The 23,647-nt window shown below is 40.7% G+C and overlaps 5 gene segments (V, D, J or C); all 5 read right to left on the bottom strand.

The window, feature by feature from the left end:
- Positions 1 to 245: 245 nt before the first annotated feature.
- On the bottom strand, positions 246 to 873 carry LOC133067032 (T cell receptor alpha variable 14/delta variable 4-like). The segment is given in 2 exon segments: positions 246 to 610; positions 782 to 873. Coding segments are annotated over 2 exon segments (414 nt in total).
- A 3,105-nt stretch (positions 874 to 3,978) lies between these two features.
- LOC133067031 (T cell receptor alpha variable 13-1-like) lies at positions 3,979 to 4,585 on the bottom strand. The segment is given in 2 exon segments: positions 3,979 to 4,313; positions 4,522 to 4,585. Coding segments are annotated over 2 exon segments (399 nt in total).
- Positions 4,586 to 6,578: 1,993 nt separating this feature from the next.
- Positions 6,579 to 8,344, bottom strand: LOC133067383 (T cell receptor alpha variable 22-like). The segment is given in 2 exon segments: positions 6,579 to 8,007; positions 8,202 to 8,344. Coding segments are annotated over 2 exon segments (564 nt in total).
- Positions 8,345 to 13,170: 4,826 nt separating this feature from the next.
- Positions 13,171 to 13,872, bottom strand: LOC133067030 (T cell receptor alpha variable 9-2-like). The segment is given in 2 exon segments: positions 13,171 to 13,667; positions 13,791 to 13,872. Coding segments are annotated over 2 exon segments (543 nt in total).
- A 7,030-nt stretch (positions 13,873 to 20,902) lies between these two features.
- LOC133067382 (T cell receptor alpha variable 14/delta variable 4-like) lies at positions 20,903 to 22,405 on the bottom strand. The segment is given in 2 exon segments: positions 20,903 to 21,521; positions 22,255 to 22,405. Coding segments are annotated over 2 exon segments (486 nt in total).
- Between the last annotated feature and the right edge of the window lie 1,242 nt (positions 22,406 to 23,647).

Below are 23,647 nucleotides of genomic sequence, written 5' to 3'. Positions count from 1 at the left end.
TCACTACATGGCAAGGATTTTATGTGGCTAATTTTTGTCCTCAATACACAATTTTACATTTTTAATAAATAAATAATTTAAACCTAAATTTTTAGGGGTAAGGATTTTTTTTATGAATGATAGCTCTGAATATGGCCTCTGAACCTAGAGAACTATTTTCTTAGAATGAGTATCTTCTCTCTAACCCTATGCCTGTGCAACTGTAATCACTTCCTGTCTGTGCTGGCAACTCCCTGCCCTGGTCCCTACGGCAGGTGGAGCAGGGCCCTGGGTTTTGGTGCAGGTCCCTCCTCCACACGTCTCACTGTGGGCTCTCTCAGTGCACAGAAATACACTGCAGAGTCCTCCAGCTGTGAAGCTGAGATGACAAGTGTGATAGATTTTCTTGCTTTCTGGAAATTCAATGAGTAGCGACCTTCTGTGACATTTTGCTGGTTATGAGAATCCTGACGAATAAGGAGAATCATCCCCCCACTGCTGGGCTGCTTGTACCAGGATAAACTGTAACGTGACTCACTGGTGTCATACTTGCAGTCCAGGGTCACAGCTTCCTTCTCCTGCACTAATACTTGTGGTTGGTCTTGAGTTACCTTCTGGGCAATAATGGATCCTAAAGAAAAAAAAAAAAAAAAGAATCAGAACTTTAGGAATAAGTGGTGTGGAATAAAGAAATCCTATTTTAGACCTTACTACCCCTTCTTCCCAGGGTTCCCATAAGACTGCCTGTTCCCCCAGTCCTTAGGTCACAGAGGAGGCACAGTTCCATTGGGACCATCCTTACCTAAACACAGTGAAGCCACAACCACCTTCAGAAGGCTGGAGAGAAGCATGTTTCAGCTCTCCACTAGGTGGAAAATATCTTCTTCTTCAATGTCAAGGCTTTGCAAGGTGAGCCTGACAGGGTGAGGGAAGGATTGCTGGGTATGTGCTGCTGCTGCCCCACAACAGGAAACAGGGGTTTCCTGGAGTAACAAGTTGATGTGGCTATGTCAACTTCTCTGTGGACCAGGTGAGTGTCTCACTCACCCCAAACTTCCTTTTGCATTAACCAGCTCTTCAGTTCAGTTTGGTTCAGTTCAGTCGCTCAGTTGTGTCCGATTCTTTGCGACCCCATGAACTGCAGCATGCCAGGCCTCCCTGTCCATCACCAACTTCCGGAGTCCACCCAAACCCATTTTCAGTTGATACCAATTACATCTGAAAATACAAGTCAAATTTGATATTGAAAGGAAGAGTGATAATTTGACTAACTACTGTGTTCAGCTGTTGCATCTATGATGGAACTTGTTTCAAGATACTGCGTGTGATGGATTATGGAAACAACATAAGATGTAGTGATCATTTATCCTCATACCTATATATGCTTTCTTTCACTTAAGATAGAAAAGAAGACAAATCTGCTTGTGTTAATCACTGCAGCTTTCTCAACCTACATATCAATATAGCAATCACTATAATTCTTCATCACAACATCTGCTCAGTTACCTGACTTGGGACCTAATAGTAGGAGGAAAGATACTCTCCCTTTGCAGAAGGCTAGAATGGATCTGCAGACACGGAGTCCTGTCACAGTGGTCCCTTTCTCCTCTCTATTTGTTCTGACAGCCTAGGTCTGTTCAGAGAGGGCAAATAGATGCTACATATTGGTCATCAGGTTATCAAATCTTTGAATTTATATTGTTCCTATTAATTCAGTTGGAACCTTCTCAGTCAGGTCCGACTCTCTGCCACCCCAGACCTGCCAGGCTCCTCTGACCATGGCATTCTGCAGGCAAGAATACTGGAGTGGGTAGCCATTCCCTCCTCCAGTGGATCTTTCTAACCCCAGGATTGAACCCAGGTCTCCTGCATTGTAGGCAGATTCTTGACCGTCTGAGCCACCAGGGAAGCCCAAAAGAGCCTCAAAAAGCCTCTATATTCTGTGCACATAGTTCTAAGGGAATATATCACAAGAGACCTCCATAAGACAGTTGATCATAAGACCACTACTGATGATAATATTTGTGTAAGAATGTAAAAGTAAAGCCATGCCTAAGGATATTACTAAACAACACGGTGTCAAATACAAATAGGCACTTGCCAAGAGTATTTGCCAGCAACCGAACAACAGGAAGGGCATTTGTCTTCTACCTCTACAGAGATTGAATCCTGTGCTGCTGCAGCTGCTGACTTTAAAAACCCTCTGAGGGTAACGCAGGGTGGACAGTGAGGCACTCTCTGCTCCAGGGAAACTGGTGAAACAGGTCTTTACATGGTTAGATAATTTCAGGAACTGATTTCATGATCCCAATCCCTGCATCTCTTCATATCTAGAAAAGCACTAAACCCTTTCATGGTGACATCAGCTCCTTGGGACTAGCAGAAAATCTTCTGTAAAATAAACACTTGATTGCGTTGAATTCCCCCTTCGCCAAAATCTTATATGTTGACGTTCCCCCACTACCTCTTTGGAGCAGTCTCTCAGAGCTATCTGAGCTTCGGTCTCCCCGGCTGCAGTCCTCATTTTGCTCCAAGTAAAATTTAGCTCACAACTCTCACATTGTGCATCTTTTTAGTCAACAATGGCAAACAGCAGAGAGCTGTTACCTACAGGGGCCTACCCGTGAAAGTTGAACAGAACTTATCTTCCTATCTCGAAGTAATTACAGCCTCAGCTCAACTGGGTGAAGTTTTTTCAGATCCTGCCCTGGAATCTCCATTAAATCTGATGGTACCACACATAGCACAAATTGTTCTCCAACCTAAAACACCCAACCTTTTTCTACCAATCAGTTGACTAATATAAAATATTAATTTCCCCTCAGGTTATTCAACTTTGTTACCCTTCTCAGTGAAAAGTTCTCCTGATAGTACCTGTGCTGTTCAAAATGCGTTCATGTCCAGAACAGATTTTTTTAACACTCTCATGCCAAATGTGAATTAATGTGTTTTAAAATAATCTTATCTTAAATATTGAAAAGAAACAATACCAGGCTGTCTATGCAATAACTATTCTAAACTCCTTTTTAAACCAATCATTAGCAAAAACAAAATTTAAGTAGCTGAACTTGTGGATCTACCTTGGATACATTAAATTGCAAAAAGTATATATTCAGTGGAAGTTTTAGGTTTTCAACACAGTTCACATATCGTGTATGCCTGTTAAAGAGAAAGTGAAAGTTGCTCGTCATGTCTGACTCTTTGTGACCCCATGGACTATACAGCCCATGGAATTCTCCAGGCCACAATACTGGAGTGGGTAGCCTTTCCCTTCTCCAGGGGATCTTCTCAACCCAGGGGTTGAACCCAGCTCTCCCACATTGCAGGCAGATTACCAGCTGAGCCACAAGCAAAGCCCAAGAATACTGGAGTGGGTAGCTTACCCCTTCTGCAGCAGATTTTCCCAACCCAGGGATTGAACCAGGGTCTCCTACATTGCAGGATTCACCTTTTCTTATTTCTTTAACAAACATCTACTGATAATCAACTGTGTGAATGGGGAATGCTCAATTCAATATATAATAGTAAGTGAAAAACATTATAAGCCTATTGTAACAATAATTTATTGAAAAGGTAAGCTGAATATTCACAATATTATGTGATTGCAGAATTATCAATATCATATTTATTGTATATCACACATTTCCCTATAATTAGCATGCAATATATAATCAGAAAAATAATAAATGCTGTTTTCAAAACACAGCATTAAAAAAAAATTCATAATAAGGATTATCAATTGATACCAAGAGGTTATTTATAGAAAAGGAGTCTGAGTGGCAAATGTAAAGGCAATCTTACAATTTCAAAACAAAACAATGCTAACTCCCTTCAAGAAATCAGTAAGCAGCAATTATCCATAAACTGTGTCATACTTTCTGAGTCATCTTGAACCTAACCTTCTTATTCTATGCTTGTCTAACACATCAGTTTCCACTTGCAGACAAACAGTATGACAAATGCTACTTTGAAGGTTGCACCAGAGAAGGGGGCTGCCCGTCACAAGTATGAGTACAGGTAGCAGCTGCCTGGGCAGCGCTGTGTCCTTGCTGCACAGAAGCAGACAGCTGAGTCTCCAGGCTGGATGGTTGCGATGTGCAGGGAGAGACGTTTGGCGGTCTTATTCAATAAAACAGTCAGCCTCTGGTCTTTTTTTTCACCCATATTTGAACGAATAGCTACAAGGAGCTGGGGACCTTTCCCAGGTTCTTGCTTATACCGAGGGAAATACTCTGAAGCAGTGTCTGTATAAGTGCAGGTGATAAAAGCAGTGTTTCCCTCCTGGACACTCAGGGTAGAAGGACTCTGCTCCACCTCGTTTCCAAGACTGACCCCTATGGAGAAAGTAGAAGTCAGAGAAAGGAGAAGGTTGTCAGATTATTAAGTTCCACAATTTACTTTCCCTTTTCTACAATAACTAGAAGAAACCTGAATAAAGTCAGTCTCGGTGTCTAACGAATATCTACTAATACACTCTGTCCCCCTCCCCTTTTTTTAAATTAATTAATTTATTTTACTGTTTCCCTTAAACCCTCAACTCACAGTCCAGCTGTAGCCATAAGAACGTGATTAAAGCTCCAATGGGTGTCTTCATTGTTTTTCCCATTTAGGATCAATTGTGGACCTGCAGTCTCCAGCCAGGAGACCTGCTTCTGTTACCAAGTGTCCCCTTCTTTTCTCTAGTGGTTTCTTTCATTGTCTACCCAGTCAATAAGAAAAAGGCTCTGCTTCTGCCCTAAGCCTATTCATTCAGAATCCACTCAAAGGAACTCTCCACATGTTCTGATCAGCAGAGGTGCACCACCATCTGGTGGCCACATCCCTAACTACTGAACTCTGGTTAAATGTTCTTTTCATGGCTGTGCCTATGAGGGACATGCATAAAAGCAGCAAAGGTCAAACAAATTATGTCTCAGATTGAAGTAATCTAATGCACAGTAAGAATGTAGAGATAGAGAATTTGACTGTTTATAAGCTGAAAGAGGTAGATGCTGTTGCTCTTTATTCAATGATCAGCCTGATATTTAGTTTTTAGATTATAAAAGCACCATGATTCACTCTCCTAAACAAACAAACAAACCAATATATATATATGAAACTATCAAGTTCAGCCAATATACCATTTTCATTTGCCTGTTATGGAGGAAAACTCTCTGTAAAAGAAACTTGTAAGCCAAAAATCAGAATAACAGAGAGAAGATCATTTGACATTTCAACTGCCTGTTATCTCAGACTGTCTCCTCTAACCTGGTTTTCAGTGGGCCCTTGCTTTCTCAGAGAATTGACAGTAAAAACAGTTGAAATGTATCCTGAAATGTAATTACTAAATGGCAGAGATCTAAGTGTTGCAGTTTGCATAAGACAGCTTTCCTTTGCTCAGCAACAAGGGTCTGGAAGAAGGAGATAGGAAAAGAACATTAAGGGGGAAGTGAGGATATCCAGTTTATCCTCTACTTTCTACTGCGAGCTCATTTGATCTACTTTTTAATTATATAATTTTTCATTCTGGCATCTTGGATATAGTTTCTGTTTTGTAAAATGAGGTGAACTAAACCCTGTCTAAGGGCTCATCTAGCTCTACATCCTTTTATACTATTTAGCAGAACAAATCTTTATTGAGGCCTGCTCATATACAATGTAGAGTGATGAGAGAGAGTGGGAGAAACCCCTTGCACTCTGGAACCCCAACACCATTTTCACATTTCATGCAGTCTTCGGGGGCTGTGGTTGCCACTAATTAACCCTAGGTCCTCTTCTGAAGCAGAGGCAGGGTCCTTGGAATGAACCCTTAACTGTGATTTCATTTCTCCTATAAGATCAAGGAGAATATAAATCCACAGTAAAATGGCATAAAATGGGATGGGGCTCCCTGAATGTAAGTGTCATCACAGACAGTGAGATCAAAGGGGCTTTGTGACTGAATTGGTAAGAAGATGTTCTTGTGGTGTTTCATTCTGTAAGTCTTATTTCATCTTGTAGGAACAAAAGAAAAAACATCTGCCCGACTGGAGGACCCAGAGGAAGTCGATGAGTTGCCAACAGGTAAAGCAAGAGGCTCTTTCTAAAGCAACCAAATTGCTTTCTGGCTTCTGTCTCTCTGTGCAAGTATAGGTGGGGATCACCTATATCATTTTTAGAACCAGTGAAAAATGAAAATCTGGAATCTTCTTTGCAAGAAGCAGGGTAAAGTCTCATTAGATAATGTTTCTAGTGGCTTCCCTGGTGGTTCAAATGGTAAAGAACTTGCCTACAATGCGGGAGACCTGATTTTGATCCCTGGGTCTGATCCCTTGGTCGGGAAGATCCCTTGGAGTAGGAAATGGCAACCCACTCCAGTATTCTTGCCCGGAGAATTCCGTGGAACGAGGAGCCTGGCAGGCTGTAGTCCATGGGGTCGCATAGAGTAGGACAGGACAGAGCGACTAACACTTTCACTTTCAACATTTCTAGTGGCACCATTTTTCTAAAATGCTTTAACTCTTCATACAAATTAGTTTCATGTATCTGAATCTAATTTTTTGAGACTTTTGATCATTTTAAGTTCATAAGAACATTAAAGAGAAGATGCAGAGGTTTCCAATATACCTCCCACTCCCACACTTGCATAACCTCTCTTCTTATCAACTTCCACACAAGACTGGTCTATTTCTCACAACTGATGAGCCCATATTAACACATTATAATTGCCCAAAGTTTATAGTTTACTAGGATTCACTCTTGATGTTGTACATTCTATGGGTTTACACAAATGTACAGTGGCACGTGTTCATCATCATAGTATCACAGAGAGTAGTTTCACCCCTAAACATCCTTTGTGCTCTGCCCCATTCATCCTTCCACTCCCCTCAATCCTTGCAATCACTGGTTTTTACTCTCTTTATAATTTTGCCTTTCCCAGGATGTCATATAGCTGGAATCATATAGTAGGCGGCCTTTGAGATTGACTTCTTTCACTTAGTATCATGCATTTAAGTTTCCTCTGTATTTTTAAGGTTTGACAGCCCATTTCTTTTTAACACTGAATAATATTCCATTGTTTGGAGGTACCACAATTTACTTATCCATCCACTTGCTGAAGGAAATCTTGGTTAGTCTCAAATGTCGGTACCTGTGGATAAGCCGCTGTAGACCCGTGCCTTTCTCTCAGCCTGTGGCAGCTGCCCTCAGTGTTTGGTGCTCCTTCACTTTCAGACACAGCGCTCCAGTCTCTGCCTTGTCTTCACATAAAAAATTATTTTTCTTATATTTGTTATTACCAGGACTCAAAAATCTGAATACAAACTTTTAAAGCATTACACACATTTAATTCCCTTTTCACTTTGAAGGAACACACACGTGCAGTTAACCAAAAAATTGAGTCATCTCTTTCTGTTTGTTGATCACCATATATTTTTTTCAAGCATTTTCCATCAGAGAAATTTATATGTAGCTTATATTTTATCTGTCAGGAGCACTAGACTGTTTTAACAGGACATTGAATATTGGCATCTACATCAGTTATGACAATGGTTCCATATTAGAGCTTTATATCCACGAGAGATTTCTGGGATGAAGAAGGGCAAAAAAACAAAAACAAATAGTGAAATGACAGTCCTAAAGGATCAGATCTTCGGAAGAAAAAAGTGCTGAAGTGTGAATCTGGAAGCCCAAAGAGGTAACAAGGTACTTGCATGGTGTAGCCCTGCGGAGGGGCGGGGCTGAGGCAGCTGCAGTTTGGGCACAGGCTGCAGATCACCAGGGAGCACTGTGCCTCCACCGCACAGAGGTAGGTGGCTGCGTCTTCCAGCTGGGAGGCTGCGATGTGTAGGGTGCTATACCGTTCCTTAGAATTCACTGTGGAACTCAGCCTTTCTTTCTGCTTCGTCCCTGAAGTTATGAAAAACAGCGTGGTGAGGCTGCCTCCGGGATTCTGCTGGAACCACTGCACACTGCTCACTGCGGCAGAAAAATTGCACCTCAGAGTAGAGTTGGCTCCTTCCTGGAGCTTCAAGACTGAAGGGCTCTGCTCCACCTTCACTCCTCTCACCCCTGCTCGGAAAGAGAAAAACAAACACATGTGATGTCACTGAGGGGTCACGGATGGGGTTTCCAGACCAGGAAACTCTCTCAGGAAGCACCTGAGGATGAAGGACCATCTAGGAGCCCCAGCCAGCTCTCCCCCTCCCGCCCACTGATGGCTGTGGACACTCCCCAGCCCCCTCTCTGGGGTGACCCCGACTCACAGAAGATCTGGACCCACAGAAGCCCCAGCAGGGCTCCCCATTGCCTCTTCATGATCCCTTGCCCAGGTACTGAGGTGCCTTCGCCCCTACTCTGAAGGGTATAGAGTCCTGGGGCCAGAGAAATGTTGTTCTTACTGTCAGTGTGTTCCACCAGAATCACTGAGTACCAATCACATCTGAGGTGTGTCAGCTCACTTAACAGGAAACTCCACCCACAGTGGCCTAGTGAGACTGCAGTAAGGTCAGCAGTTTCTCCAAACTTGAGGTTTGGGGGGACAGTGCAGAGAGGTAAAAGCAATATTTCCGATATGTGTAGTGATAAATTTTTCTTTTCTTAAAGGACTATATGTAAGAGAAGATTGTGGGATAGTGTGAGAAAAGGTAGATGATATTTCTAGAAGAATTGTGTCATGATGGATTACATAGAACCTTGAGGAATTATAGGGACGGATAACCCATTTTTCAGACTGCATAGTTTGGCAGAGATTTTGATAATTCGGTTATGTGAAAATTCTCATCAAGGAAAACTATCTGATACATGCAGTGTTTATTGCAGAAGTAAATACAATTTCTTGAAATCATTTAGAAACCAAGATATGTAGTCAGCCTCTGCACAGATTCCAAGAAGAATTGGGTTCTTGAAAAACAGGACATGCTTATAATGTTCACTCTGCCTTAATTTCCACCTCTCCCTTCCTACTGTCCAAATCTTGGACTCCCTGTTGACCCACAGCTGATTCTGATGTGGTCACACTTTTTTGCTCAAATTCAATATTGTCTTTATCCTTTCCTTCTATTTTTGTTCCTTATTTTTTCCTCTTTTTATTCTTGTTCTTTCTACTCTCGGGGAAATATGTGAAAAGGTAGGAGGTCTAGGGTATTGGAATAATTTCTGGGTCAGTGGGTTTGGGGAATTCAGTCATAAGAATTTTAAAAATGAATACAGATCATGCAGATGTTTTCTGCTGAGCTTCCATTCTCTCAGAGCTCAGTAGTATCCCTATTTCCCTACCTCTGGGCAGAGAATCATACTCACCATTGATTTACAGAGGTAAGGGCTACAGCTTTCCAAAGCTTGTATACAATGACAAAGCTGACATCTGAGATGAACTTTACACAAACACTGTTCCCCTCTCCCCATCTTTGCTGTCTATAATTTGACTGTTCCCCATGCTCTCTGGGCTCCTCTCTTAACTGTTCCATCTTTGGAATCATCAGAAAAGGTCTTCACGTCTTGTAAAGCCTATAGTGCCCCCTAGTGGGCTGAAACCATCAGCAAAGACCCATTCAGACCAACAACTGCAGCATCACACAACCCCGGTCCCATTCACTGCATGCTTCCTGATGATGAAAGTAGTCAGAAAAAAAGTCACTGCCTAGATTGAATGGAGACTAAAAATAAACTGTTACTCTTAAAATGTCATTTCATAGGTATTTATCCCTTAAAAAATTTGATAAATTTCATTTTGTGCTTTTTTTTCCATTTCTTTACTTTAGTTCAAAATAAATCCTTATTTACAGAAGTTGTGCTGTAAATACAGTAATTTATTAAAAAGAACAAAATTTTGCCGTTTGCAGCAACAGGGATGGACTTGGAGGGCATTATGCTAAGTGAAATATGTCAGAGAAAGACAAATACTGTATGATATCATCTGTGTATAGAATCTAACAAACACAGTAAACTAGTGAATATAACAATAAAAGCAGCCTCATAGATAAAGAGAACAAACTGGTGGTTATTAGTGGGGGCAGGGCCAATAGAAGGGTGTGGGTGTGGGAGATACAAACAACTGGGTATCATAAGATAGGCTTAGGGATGTATTGTTATAACAGGGAGAATATAGACAATATTTTGTAATAACTGCAAATGGAAAGTAATCTTTAAAAGTGTCACATAGCCATTGTTGTGGCTACAGTCCATAGGGTCGCAAAGAACCAGACAGGACTGAAGCAATTGAGCACACACATACACAAGTGAAAGAAACCAATCTGAAAAAGCTACACACCATATGATTCCAACTATATAATATTCTGGATGAAGCAAAACTATGGTGACAGTAAAAACATCAGTGTTTGCAAGGGGTTACAGGGAAGAAGGGGAAAATAAATTACAGAACATTTTTAAGAAAAGAAAGGCTAACCAATGAGTAAAAGTCAGAAAGTTTAATAGTATACAACCTTGGGTAGCTCAGCTGGTAAAGAATCTGCCTGCAATGCAGGAGACCCCCGTTTATCTCCTCGTTTGGAAAGTTCCCCTCCAGAAGGGACAGGCTACCCACTCCAGTATTATTGGTCTTCCCTGTGGCTCATACAGTAAAGAATCTACTTGACCTGGGTTCGATTCCTGGGTTGGGAAGGTCCCCTGGAGAAGGAAATGGCAACCCACTCCAGTATTCGTGCCTGAAGAATCCCATGGACAGAGGAGCCATGGACAGAGGAGTCCATGGGGTTGCAAAGAGTCAGACACAGCTGAAGTGACTAAGCCCAGCACAGCACATACAAAGTTTGGGGGAATTTTTTGTGTTGTTCTCAGGTCATTAAAGACTAACTTCCACTTTTATGCTGAGTTTACTGCTGCTGCTAAGTCACTTCAGTCGTGTCCAACTCTGTGAGACCCCATAGACGGTGGCCTACCAGGCTCCTCCATCCCTGAGATTCTCCAGGCAAGAACACTGGAGTGGGTTGCCATTTCCTTCTCCAGTGCATGAAAGTGAAAAGTGAAAGTGAAGTCACTCAGTTGTGTCTGACTCTTTGCGACCCCATGGACTGCAGCCTACCAGGCTCCTCCATCCATAGGAGTCTCCAGGCAAGAGGACTGGAGTGGGTTGCCATTGCCTTCTCTGTATGCTGTTTAGAAAGTCATCATTGCTTGTCATAAAGAATTGTGGAGAGCACGGCTATTCTTTCCTTACAAACGACCTCACTCAGGCCTCCTGTTTTAGTGCTCCCCAAAACCTTCAACACTCATACATATGCACTTATCGGGGCAACACCGTCTTTCTCAATTACTCAAAGATGATTGGTGCCGTGTTTTCTTAACCTTTGCACAGGTGCTCAGGACACATTCTGATGCGTCTCACGTGAGGTCTAGGTTCCTTCTCCAACCATTCTACAAGACGAGTCTTCGTTCTTCCTTACACTTCTCATCCTCTGAAATCTGCTGACAGCACTCTGAGCTGCTAACTCCTTTTCTGTTCTCTCTGTATTTTCAGGCGTATACCCTTTCTAATTTCTTAGAGTTCCTGGGAGATAAAGAGATAAATGTGAATAAAATCCTTTCCTCTTTTTCCACTGTTTCATTATGTATGAGATTCTGTTCCTCCTCCTTTCATCCCTTCTTTCTCTATTAAGAATGATAATTTTTGGAGGCTGTGGCTCTCCTATCACCTCTCATGCCATGCACTGTCAGGAAGACATTGTGCATGTTAGCCATCTGTATGTCTTCTTTGGAGAAATGTCTGTTTAGATCTTTGGCCCATTTTTTGATTGGGCCATTTATTTTTCTGGAATTGAGCTGTAGGAATTGCTTGTATATTTTTGAGATTAATCCTTTGTCTGTTTCTTCATTTGCTATTATTTTCTCTCATTCTGAGGGCTGTCTTTTCACTTTGCTTATAGTTTCCTTTGTTGTGCAAAAGCTTTTAAGTTTAATTAGGTCCCATTTGTTTAATTTTGCTTTTCTTTCCAATATTTTGGGAGGTGGGTCATAGAAGATCTTTCTGTGATTCATGTTGGAGAGTGTTTTGCCTTTGTTCTCCTCTAGGAGTTTTATAGTTTCTGGTCTTACATTTAGATCTTTAATCCATTTTGAGTTTATTTTTGTGTATGGTGTTAGAGATAAAAATATGCTCAACATCACTCATTATCAGAGAAATGCAAATCAAAACCTCAATGAGGTACCATTACATGCCAGTCAGAATGGCTGCTATCCAAAAGTCTACAAGCAATAAGCGCTGCAGAGGGTGTGGAGAAAAGGAAACCCTCTTACACTGTTGGTGGGAATGCAAACTAGTACAGCCACTATGGAGAACAGTGTGGAGATTCCTTTAAAAACTGGAAATAGAACTGCCATATGACCCAGCAATCCCACTCCTGGGCATACACACCGAGGAAACCAGATCTGAAAGAGACACGTGTACCCCAGTGTTCATCGCAGCACTGTTTATAATAGCCAGGACATGGAAGCAACCTAGATGCCCATCAGCAGATGAATGGATAAGAAAGCTGTGGTACAGATATACAGATACACCATGGAATATTACTCAGCCGTTAAAAAGAATTCATTTGAATCAGTTCTAATGAGATGGATGAAACTGGAGCCCATTATACAGAGTGAAGTAAGCCAGAAAGATAAAGACCAATACAGTATGCTAATGCATATATATGGAATTTAAAAAGATGGTAATGATAACCCTATATGCAAAACAAAAAAACAGACATAGATGTGCAGAACAGACTTTTAGACTCCATGGGAGAAGGCAAGGGTGGGATGTTCAGAGAGAATAGTATTGAAACAAGTATACTATCAATGGTGAAACAGATCACCAGCCCAGGTTGGATGCATGAGACAAGTGCTCAGGGCTGGTGCACTGGGAAGACCCAGAGGGATGGGATGGAGAGGGAGGTGGGAGGGGGGGATCAGTATGGGGAACACATGTAAATCTATGGCTGATTCATGTCAATGTATGGCAAAAACCACTACAATATTGTAAAGTAATTAGTATCCTACTAATAAAAATAAATGGAAAAAAATATATTTAAAAAAAAAAAAGGAAGACATTGTGCAGACAACACCTCATCTGGCACACTTTGGTTCTTTGAAAGTATAGTGAGGCATAGTAATACACACCTGGGTGACTTGGAACAACTTGTGGAAGCAGGATTTTTCAAGAATATGCAAAACACCACTTCATTGCTTATGTGGTTTTACCCTTAAATTACTTTGACCCTGGAAAAGGAACTATTGGTGTCAGAGAGTTTTCAGTTTTACTAGTAAAGAGTTGGGTATGGGGAATATTCTCTTCTTATTCTTATGCTTTAGCCATTTGTACGTTTTTTGTATCAACCAGAGACTAAGAGACAGACAACCACAGGCTCTGTGGGAACCACAGTGCATCCAGGCCCCGTTGCTGCTCAGTTTGCCCTCAGCTCCCCCTGCAGTTCCCGTCACTGTGTCTCTCAGAGCGCAGTAGTACACAGCCGAGTCTGACTCCTGGACTGAGGCTTTCTCCAAGTGGAAGGAGGTGGTTTTTGCGTTGTATGTGGCTTCAAAACCTTTGCTGGTTTCCTTGTCATTAGCCTTCATGGCTTTCAGGAAGAGTTCTGGACCTTCTCCAGGATACTGGACATACCAGAAAAGAAAGGGGTACCCGGTGGCTGAATAAGTACAGTTCACAGTCAAGGTAGCCCCTTCCAAAAGGGTCACTTGGCCGTCCATCTGGCTCACTGAGTCTCCACGGGTTTGTCCTAGGGGAAAATAAGAGAGTTCTCTGTGATCTTGGGCATAAAACTCTGGGATAAAATTATGCTTAAAGGTTTTGCTGATATAACAGAAGAAAGGATCCAAATTTTTACAGGCGTTTTGCTTACCCAGCAGGAAGAGTATCACAGTCACTAATCCTGGAGAAGAGCTCATCTCTAGAGTGTCTCCTGAAGAACGTTCTTGACTCTTAACATGAAGAAATGGTGAAGTCACAGTGAGGTTTAGTTTCAGTGAAGTTTAGACACACAGGAAACGTGTCTGTGTTAGGAAACTGCACCCTCTGGTGGACAGGGACAGAAATGCGATGCATGTATGAAAGAAAGTGAAAGTGAAGTCGTGTCCAACTCTTTGCGACCCCGTGAACTGTAGCCTGCCAGGCTCCTCTGTCCATGGGATTCTTCAGGCAGGAATACTGGAGTGGGTTGCCATTTCCTTCTCCAGGGGATCTTCCCGACCCAGGGATCGAACTTGGGTTTCCCACACTGCAGGCAGACTCTTTACTGACTGAGCCACCAGGGAAGCCCAAGTATCCTGGTCTCCTCCCTAAATTAGAAAAATGTTACCCTTGACTTTATCCACGAAGCACATGTCAGTCTTTAGGTGGAGCTTGGAAATCTGTCAGCTGTCAACATTTCTCAAGTCTGTTTTGTTCTTAAGATACTACCTGACATGGAAGTTCTTTAACAAAGCATCCCAGGTATTTTTGTAGCTGAGAAGATATCAATTTTCTTAAGCACTTTAATATAGTATTTTATATTCTCATGTATCCATTGTGGGCCAACCTATAATTCACTGACTGTCAGAAGAGTTTGTGGCTGATTATAGGCCTTCCCTGGTGACTCAGAGGTTAAAGCATCTGCCTGCAATGCGGGAGATCTGGGTTCGATCCCCGGGTTGGGAAGATCCCCTGGAGAAAGAAATTGGCAACCCACTCCAGTATTCTTGCCTGGAGAATCCCATGGACTGAGGAGCCTGGTGGGCTACAGTCCACGGGGTCGCAAAGAGCGGGACATGACTGAGCGACTTCACTTTCACAGAGGAAGTAATAAGAAGCTAGGTCATTACTGAGTGAATCTCTGTTTTTCAGCATTGTACCCCAATTTATAGAAGAGTGACTGACAATTATTTGTTGTTTAGTCACTGAATCAGTCATGTCTGATTCTTTTGCAAACCTAAGGACTGTAGCCTGCTAGGCTCTTTTGTCCATGGGATTTCCCAGTCAAGAATACTGGAGTTGCCATTTCTTCCCCAAGGGATCTTCCCAACCCAGGGATCGAACCTGAGTCTCCTGCATTGGCAGGCAGATTCTTTACCACTGAGTCACCAAGGAAACCCTGACTAATGTTTATTACATGCTCACTAAATATTTGCTCTACCACAAAAAAAGTAATGAATAAAGGGTCTTTGATTGTGGAATCACTACTACTTGAAATAAAATATTTTCTCAGTCCTAAAATAATATCATTTGTAAGAAATGTTATCTTTCTAATAAATTTTTTTCAAGGGAAAAAGTCACATTGTCTTATCAATAGTCAAATAATCCTGAATTTCAGAATCATTGAAATGTGAAAACCAAAGAAATATCATAATTGGAATTATCAAATCCTTGTAGAATTATCTAAGATCAATATCTTATTCTCCTACTTCTTCCTTGACTCTAAGATAAGAGGGTTGGCCTACGTAAATCAGACAAGCACTAATCCTATTATATATTCTTAGTTGAAATCTAGCCTCAAAGATACTTTCTATTCTATCTGCCACATTTTGTTGCCAAACTTTAACCAAATAATTTTCCCCCAGTGTTTGAAACCCTGAAGGTGTGGATTTGTGTCAAAAGCCCAGAGCATGAGTTAGGATGTTCTTCTTTCCCAGTTTTTCAAATTGTTAAAGACCTCTCAGCCAATATTCACATGACAGCTGAAAATAGAATTAATGAGTGAATGACTTAAAATTACACATTCTGGGCCCACCAACAACTTCATGAATCATATTATCCAGAGTTGAGACCCATGAATCTGTAAGATTTGAAACCTCCCCAAGAAGTTGGGTCGCAGCCAGTCTGATGTTGGTTTACAAGTTTTCATTTGGGACAGATGTCCTAGATCAAGGTAGTTGTCAAAGATCAGAGAGCAACAGGATGTTCCCAGGACTACATGCATACTCAAAACTTCTCTTTTTGAGTACCGGCAGCAAAAACAAACACTTCTTTAGCTCTCTTTTTATGACCATTCATTTTATAAAACAAAACCTCTAAGGAGTATCAAGATGATGTTCTAAGAGGCATTCATCTTCTGTAAAGGCCTGTAACCATAGATTCCTAAACACACAGATGGAAGCTTAGACCATTCTGTTTCTGGGAGTTCACTCTTCTCAGATTCACATCAAGGAATTTCATGAGTCAGAGTCAGCACATGGATCATTTCCCAAATCCAGACTTGAAGTTAAAAAACCAGGCTCAGATACTGCTTGAATTCACATACTCCTTCCTTTCTTCTCCACCTTCCAAATCACATAGGGAGAAACTGCCTCAAAAATATGCCAGAAAGAAATTCTGGAAAATGAGTTACAAACTTCTGTTCTGGTAGGTGGGTTTCCCTGGTGACTCAGATGGTAAAGAATCTGCTGGCAATTCTGGCATATAGAAAGAATGCAAAATAGGCTGCAATGATGTAGGACTGAAAATAAATGTATAGCATATGGAGGCAGATAGTTGTTCTCTCTACTTTAAAAAAACACAGTTTAAGGCCAATGAGTACATACAGGAGAAGTATTTTTGCTTTTCGGGGTCATAAAAGAAGACTTGTACAACACTGAAGAAAAGTATTTGCTGTATTTGGATTTTAATGGTTTTATTAATGCATAGTTCTCTTTGAAATAAATTGTACCTCCTTAACTTAATAAGATTGACACTTGTATATACTTGTGAAACCATCACCACAATCAAGATAATGAACAATGCATCACCCCAAAAGTTTCCTCTTGTTTCTTTTTAGTCCTCTCAGCCCTCTCTTCACTTCCTACTCCCATTTTCAAGCAACATTTCTCTCATAAAATAGTTTGCATATTCAGTAATTTCAAATAAATGGTATGATATGTGCCTTTGATAGCTTCTTTCATTCAGCATAATTATTTTAAGATTCTTCCATGGCTATTATAATCATGTTTCATTCCTTTGTATTGCTGAGTAGTATTCCACTATATGGATATGACTTATCTATAGATACATTTATCTATTCACCTACTGATGGACATTTAGGTTAGTCCTAGTTTGTGGCTGTTACAAATAAAGCTGCTTTGAACATGTGCGAATAAGATTTTTTATAGTCATACTTTCATTTCTCTGGCGTCAATATCCGGGAGTGGAATGACTGGAGCCTATGTTAGGTATATATTTGACTTTGTTTAACTTTCGTTTTTTTCTAGTAACTTTTTTGCAAATTCCCTTGGATTTGACACTCAGATAATTATGCTGTCTGTGACAAAAGGTAGATTCACTTCTTCTTTTCCAAACTGTATGGTTTTTGTTTCTTTCTCCTGCCTTATTGCACTGGCTAAGACCCTTAGTCCAATATTCAGTACAAGTGATGCCAGTCAAAATTGTTCCCTTATTCCTGAAATTTGAAGGAAAGCATTCAGTCTTTCGCCACCAAGTGTATTTGATGTAGATTTTTTGGTAGAGGACCTTTATTAAGTTAATGAATTCCCTTAAGTCCTAATTTGCTGGGAGTTTTTAATCAAGAATAGATACTGAGTTTTGTCCAATGCTTTTTCTGTAGCTATAGAGGTTGCTGTCAGTAATCATCTGCGACTTGTTAATCTCTGTGGATACATTACTAATAAATTGTCACAACAAAATATTAAAGAAGATATCACTCTATCACTTTACAAATAGTAAAACAAAGCTATCTAGAAACTTAATTTTAGAGTTAAAAGTTTTGAACACAGACCTGTCTAATAGCAAAAATCTCTTTCCTTTTTTCCCCTATAGATACTTTTCAGAGAAATTTTGAGAGAGAGAGGGCAGCAAAATTACTTCTCGAATCTTTGAAATATTTTAAGACAGTCTTTTAATAGGTTCTTTACTTATGCAAATTGAACTAATTAAATAGTTATAGATTTGGCTCTTTTGCCAAAAGAGGAAAGAAATATAAAGAATACTCATGAACTTGTTTACAAAACAGAAACAGACTCACAGCCGTGGAGAACAAACTAATGGTTGCCAAAGGGGAAGGATGGGGGGAGAGATAGTTAGGGAGTTTGGGATGGACATGTACACACTGCTCTATTTAAAATGGGTAACCAACAAGGCCCTAATGTATAGCACAAGAAACTCTGCCTAATGTCACGTGGCAGCTTGGATGGGATGGGAGCTTGGGGGAGAATGGATACAAGTACCTGTATGGCTGAATTCCTTTGCTGTCCACCTGAAACTATCACAACATTGTTAATCAGCTATACTACAATATAATATAAAATTAAAAAAAAAAAAAAATTCAAGGTGCAATTCAGAAGATGGCCACCAGGTAGTGTCTTGACCATCCCCTTCAGACTCCTACTTACTAGGCACCTGAGGAGCAATGCTCCATACCAGTGCACCAAACTCTTCTAGGTTTCCGTAAACACTAGAATTCTGAAACCTCATTCATGACTACTGGTCACTCTATTTCTATTTCCCTTTAAATCGGCATGTGATAAAGTAGTCTAGAGTATAGTTTTTCAGACTGACCAGGATAAACGTTTCTCAAAAATTTAAAAACTGTACTGCCATGTGATCCAGCAATTCTACTTCTGATTATATTATATTCAAAACACTTGAAAGAATTTGGATATATACCCCAAATACTGAGATATTCATATATCCATGTTTCTACCAAAAGATGGAAGGAACCCAAATGTTCATCAACAGATGAATGAGTAGACAAAAAGTAGTGTGTGTGGACAATGGAATATTATTCAACTTTAGAAAGGTATAAAAAAAATCAACAACATGGATGAGATTTGAGGACATTATAATAAAAGAAATGTCACAAAATGACCAATATTTTGTAATTTGACATATGAATTATCTAAAGTAGTCAAACTCATAGAAAGAGAAAGTAGAACAGTAGTGGCCATGGGTTGGAGGGACAAGGGAATGAGGAGTTAGTGGTTTTTTTTTTTAAATTTACATTTTTGGCTGCACAATGAGGCATGGAGAATATCAGTTCCCTGACTAGGGATCAAACCTGTGTCAACTGCATTGTAAGCATGTAGTCTTAATCACTGGACTGCTAGGGAAGTCCTGAGGAGTTTGTCTTTAATAAGAATAAATTTTCAATTTTTCAAGATGCAAAGAGTACTAGAGATGGATGGTGTTTGCTGAACAACAATGCAAATGTACTTAGTATCACTGGATTGAACACTTAAAATAGTTAAAGTAATAAAAATGAATGTCAAAATGATAAAAATTTAAGGGAGTATTTTAAGAATTCTACTTTACACATCTGCTTCCAAATGCAAATATCGGAGGGAGTTATAATACAAGAACACTTATCAATCATCCATTACCATTAGATTTTAAGGCACTGAGAAAATGAGGTTAGAGGTAGGAGGAAATTGGAGATAAGGAGTATTTTTGGACTGTGTTAACACTGATTGAAAAAGAGGGCCTAGAGTGTTGCAAAATCAGTCACATGATGGTAAAAATACTTTTTGAAGAGTGGCACAGCAAAGGGCAAGAGCAGAGAAAGAAGACAATTCATACTCTTCTACTTCACTATGTCCTTCTTAGAGCACCTAATTATTAATCACTTTGTGAATAAGATTGATGGGAGGCAGTTAAACTATATTATAGAAATTGAGCTATTTCATGCTAGAGTTGTTAATAATGCAGAATGAGTATTAGCACAAAGTTTGTGACATACTAAACATTTTAGAAAGTAAATGAGAGTACATTGATTCCATTAATAAATCTAAAATAAACTAACTCATTAAATGATATAAAACTGTGTTCAAACAGATATTCAAAAAGAGGACTACCACAGAGAGATTTCACCACCTTCCTCATTCCAAGTAATGTCAGTGATATAATATAAATACAATAAATATTTATTGAACAAATTGATCTCTGGAAAATTCTTAAAGAGATGGGAATACCAGACCACCTGACCTGCCTCTTGAGAAATCTGTATGCAGGTCAGGAAGCAACAGTTAGAACTGGACATGGAACAACAGACTGGTTCCAAATCAGGAAAGGAGTATGTCAAGGCTGTATATTGTCATCCTGCTTATTTAACTTATATGCAGAGTACATCATGAGAAACGCTGGGTTGGAAGAAGCACAAGCAGGAATCAAGATTGGCGGGAGAAATATCAATAACCTCAGATATGCAGATGACACCACCTTTATGGCAGAAAGCGAATAAGACCTAAAGAGCCTCTTGATGAGAGTGAAAGAGGAGAGTGAAAAAGTTGGCTTAAAGCTCAACATTCCGAAAACTAAGATCATGGCATCTGGTCCCATCACTTCATGGCAAATAGATGGGGAAACAGTGGAAACAGTGACAGACTTTATTTTGGGGGGCTCCAAAATTATTACAGATGGTGACTGCAGCCATGAAATTAAAGGACACTTACTCCTTGGAAGAAAAGTTACAACCAACCTAGACAGCATATTAAAAAACAGAGACATAACTCTGCCAACAAAGGTCTGTCTAGTCAAGGCTATGGTTTTTCCAGTAGTCATGTAGGGATGTGAGAGTTGGACTATAAAGAAAGCTGAGTGCTGAAGAATTGATGCTTTTGAACAGTGGTGTTGGAGAAGACTCTTGAGGGTCTCTTGGACTGCAAGGAGATCCAGCCAGTCCATCCTAAAGGAAATCGGTCCTGAATATTCATTGGAAGGACTGATGTTGAAGCTGAAACTCCAGTACTTTGGCCACCAGATGCGAAGAACTGACTCATCAGAAAAGACCCTGATTCTGGGAAAGACTGAAGGTGGGAGAAGAAGGGGACAACAGAAGATGAGATGGCTGGATGGCATCACTGACTCAATGGACATGAGTTGAGTAGATTCCAGGAGTTGGTGATACACAGGGAGGTCTGGTGTGCTGCGGTCCATGGGGTCACAAAGAGCAGGACATGGGTGAGCAACTGAACTGAACTGAACTGATCTGAAAGACCAATAATTCACACATATTTTAAACTGATTTTTAATTCTGACATTTTTGAATTTCCTTAGTCAATTCTTCTAGTTTTATCTAATCACCATACAGTAAAGATTTTGGTGGTTATATTTGTCTTCGATAAGAAATTTAAATCCAAATTTTCAGGGATAAGAATGTTTTTGATGAGTGATAGCTCTAGACATGTTCTATGAACCTAGAGAAATACTTTCTTAGAGTGAGTGTTTCCCCTCTAAACCTACACCTGTGCTGCTGCAGTACTAACCACTTCCTGTCTGTGAAGGCAATTCCCCACCCTGGTCCCTACCGCAGGTGGGTGTACCATTAGAACTCTGGGTTTTGGTTCAGGACCCTCCTGCACGCCTCTCACTGTGGGCTCCCTCAGTGCACAGAAATACACTGCAGAGTCCTCCAGCTGTGAGGCTGAGATGGTAAGTTTGATGAATTTGCTTGCCTTCTGGAAATTCAATGAGTAGCGGCCTTCTGTGGCATTTTGCTTGTTATGAGCGTCCTGGCGAGTGAGGAAGGTCATCGCCCCACTGCTGTGTTGCTTGTACCAGAACAGACTGTAAGTTGTAACACTGGTGTCGTATGTGCAATCCAGGGTCACCGTTTCTTTCTCCTGCACTGACATTGGTGGTTGGTCTTGAGTTACTTTCTGGGTAATACTGGATCCTAGAGGGAAAAAACAGATAGAAGTAGATGGCAGCCATGAAATTAAAAAGCACTTGGTCCTTGGAAGGAAAGCTATGAATAACCTAGACAGTGTATTAAAAAACAGAGACATCACTTTGCCGGTAAAAATCTGTATAGTCAAAGCTATGGGTTTTCCAATAGTCATGTTTGGATGTGAGAGTTGGACCAGAAAGGAGGCTGAGTGCTCAAGAATTGATGCTTTCAAATTGTGGTGCTGGAGCAGACTCTTGAGAGTCTCTTGGACTGCAAGGAAATCAAACTAGCCAATCCTAAAGGAAATCGACCCTGAATATTCACTGAAAGGACTGGTGCTGAAGCTGAAGCTCCAATACTTTGGTCACCTGAGGCAAAGAGCGGACATGTTGGAAAAGACCCTGATGGTGGGAAAGATTGAAGAGAAAAGAAGAAGAGTGAAGGAGAAGATGGGATGAGTAGATAGTATCACTGACTCAATGGATGTGAATTTGAGGAAATTCTGGGAGATAGAGAGGAACAGGGGAACCTGGCATTCTGCAGTCCATGGGGTTGCAAAGAGTCAGACACAAATTAGGTACTGAACAAAAACAACAGAGATTTAGGAATAAGTGGTGTAGAATAAAGAAATTCTACTTTACACTCAGCTAGACTTCCTTCCCAGGGTACCCTTAAGACTGCCTGTTCCCTTGGTCCTTAGGTCACAGAAGAGGCACAATCCCACTGGAACCATCCTTACCGAAACACAGTGAAGCCACGACCACCTTCAGAAGGCTGGAGAGAAGCATGTTTCAACTCTTCCACTAGAAGGACAATATCTTCTTCTTTAGTGTCAAGGCTTTGCAAGGTGAGGTGAGGTTGACAGCGTGAGGGAAGAACTGCTGGGTATGAGCTGCTGCTGCCCCACAACAGGAAATAGGGGTTAGTTGATGTAACAAGTTGAGTAGCAAGTTGATGTAGTTAGTTGAGTAGCAAGTTGATGTGGGTTACATCAACTTCTCCATAAATCAGGTGAGAGTCCTATTCACCCCAAACTTCCTTTTGTATTAACCAGCTCTTCGACTGATAGCAATTACATCTTAAAATAAACACAAGTTAAATTTGATATTGCAAGGAAGACCCCTCCTCCATACACATACACACAATGCTGTGTTGGGTCATTGCTTCTGTGAAGGAAATGAGTGAGCAGCTCTTATTTAAAACTATTATCTGTAATGTATTATGGAAATAATATAAGACACACTAACCATGCATCCTCACATCTGTGTTCTGTTCTTCCACCTAAGGTAGAAATAAATCACTTTATGGTAAGAAGGCAAGGCACTTTAGCTCTTCTATTCTGCCTCAGTTCAGTTCAGTCCCTCAGTTGTTTCCAACTCTTTGCATCCCCATGAATCACAGCACGCCAGGCCTGCCTGTCCATCACCAACTCCCGGAGTTTACTCAAACTCATGTATTGAGTCGGTGATACTATCCAGCCATTTCATCCTCTCTCGTCCCCTTCTCCTCCTGCCCCCCACTCCCTCCCAGCATCAGAGTCTTTTCCAATGAGTCAACTCTTTGCATGAGGTGGCCAAAGTACTGGAGTTTCAGTTTCAACATCAGTCCTTCCAATGAACAGCCAGGACTGATCTCCTTTAGGATGGACTAGTTGGATCTCCTTGCAGTCCAAATGACTCTCAAGAGTCTTCTCCAACACCACAGTTCAAAAACATCAATTTTTCAGCGCTGAGTTTTCTTCATAGTCCAACTCTCACATCCACACATGACCACTGGAAAAATGATAGCCTTGATTAGACAGACCTTTGTTGGCAAAGTAATGTCTCTGCTTTATAAAATGCTATCTAGGTTGGTCACAACTTTCCTTCCAAGCAGTAAGCATCTTTTAATTTCATGGCTGCAATCACCATCTGCAGTGACTTTGGAGCCCCAAAAAATAAAGCCAGCCACTGTTTCCACTGTTTCCCCATGTATTTCCCATGAAGTGATGGGACCAGATGCCATGATCTTGGTTTTCTGAATGTTGAGCTTTAAGCCAACTTTTTCACTCTCCTCTTTCATTTTCATCAAGAGGCTTTTTAGTTCCTCTTCACTTTCTGCCTATTGTTACAGTAATGCTTCTCCTCACTATC

This window comes from Dama dama, chromosome 12, assembly GCF_033118175.1.
Source record: "Dama dama isolate Ldn47 chromosome 12, ASM3311817v1, whole genome shotgun sequence".
Lineage (NCBI taxonomy): Eukaryota > Metazoa > Chordata > Mammalia > Artiodactyla > Cervidae > Dama > Dama dama.
Note: the sequence above shows the minus strand (reverse complement) of the source record. Positions and strands in the feature narration are given on the sequence as shown.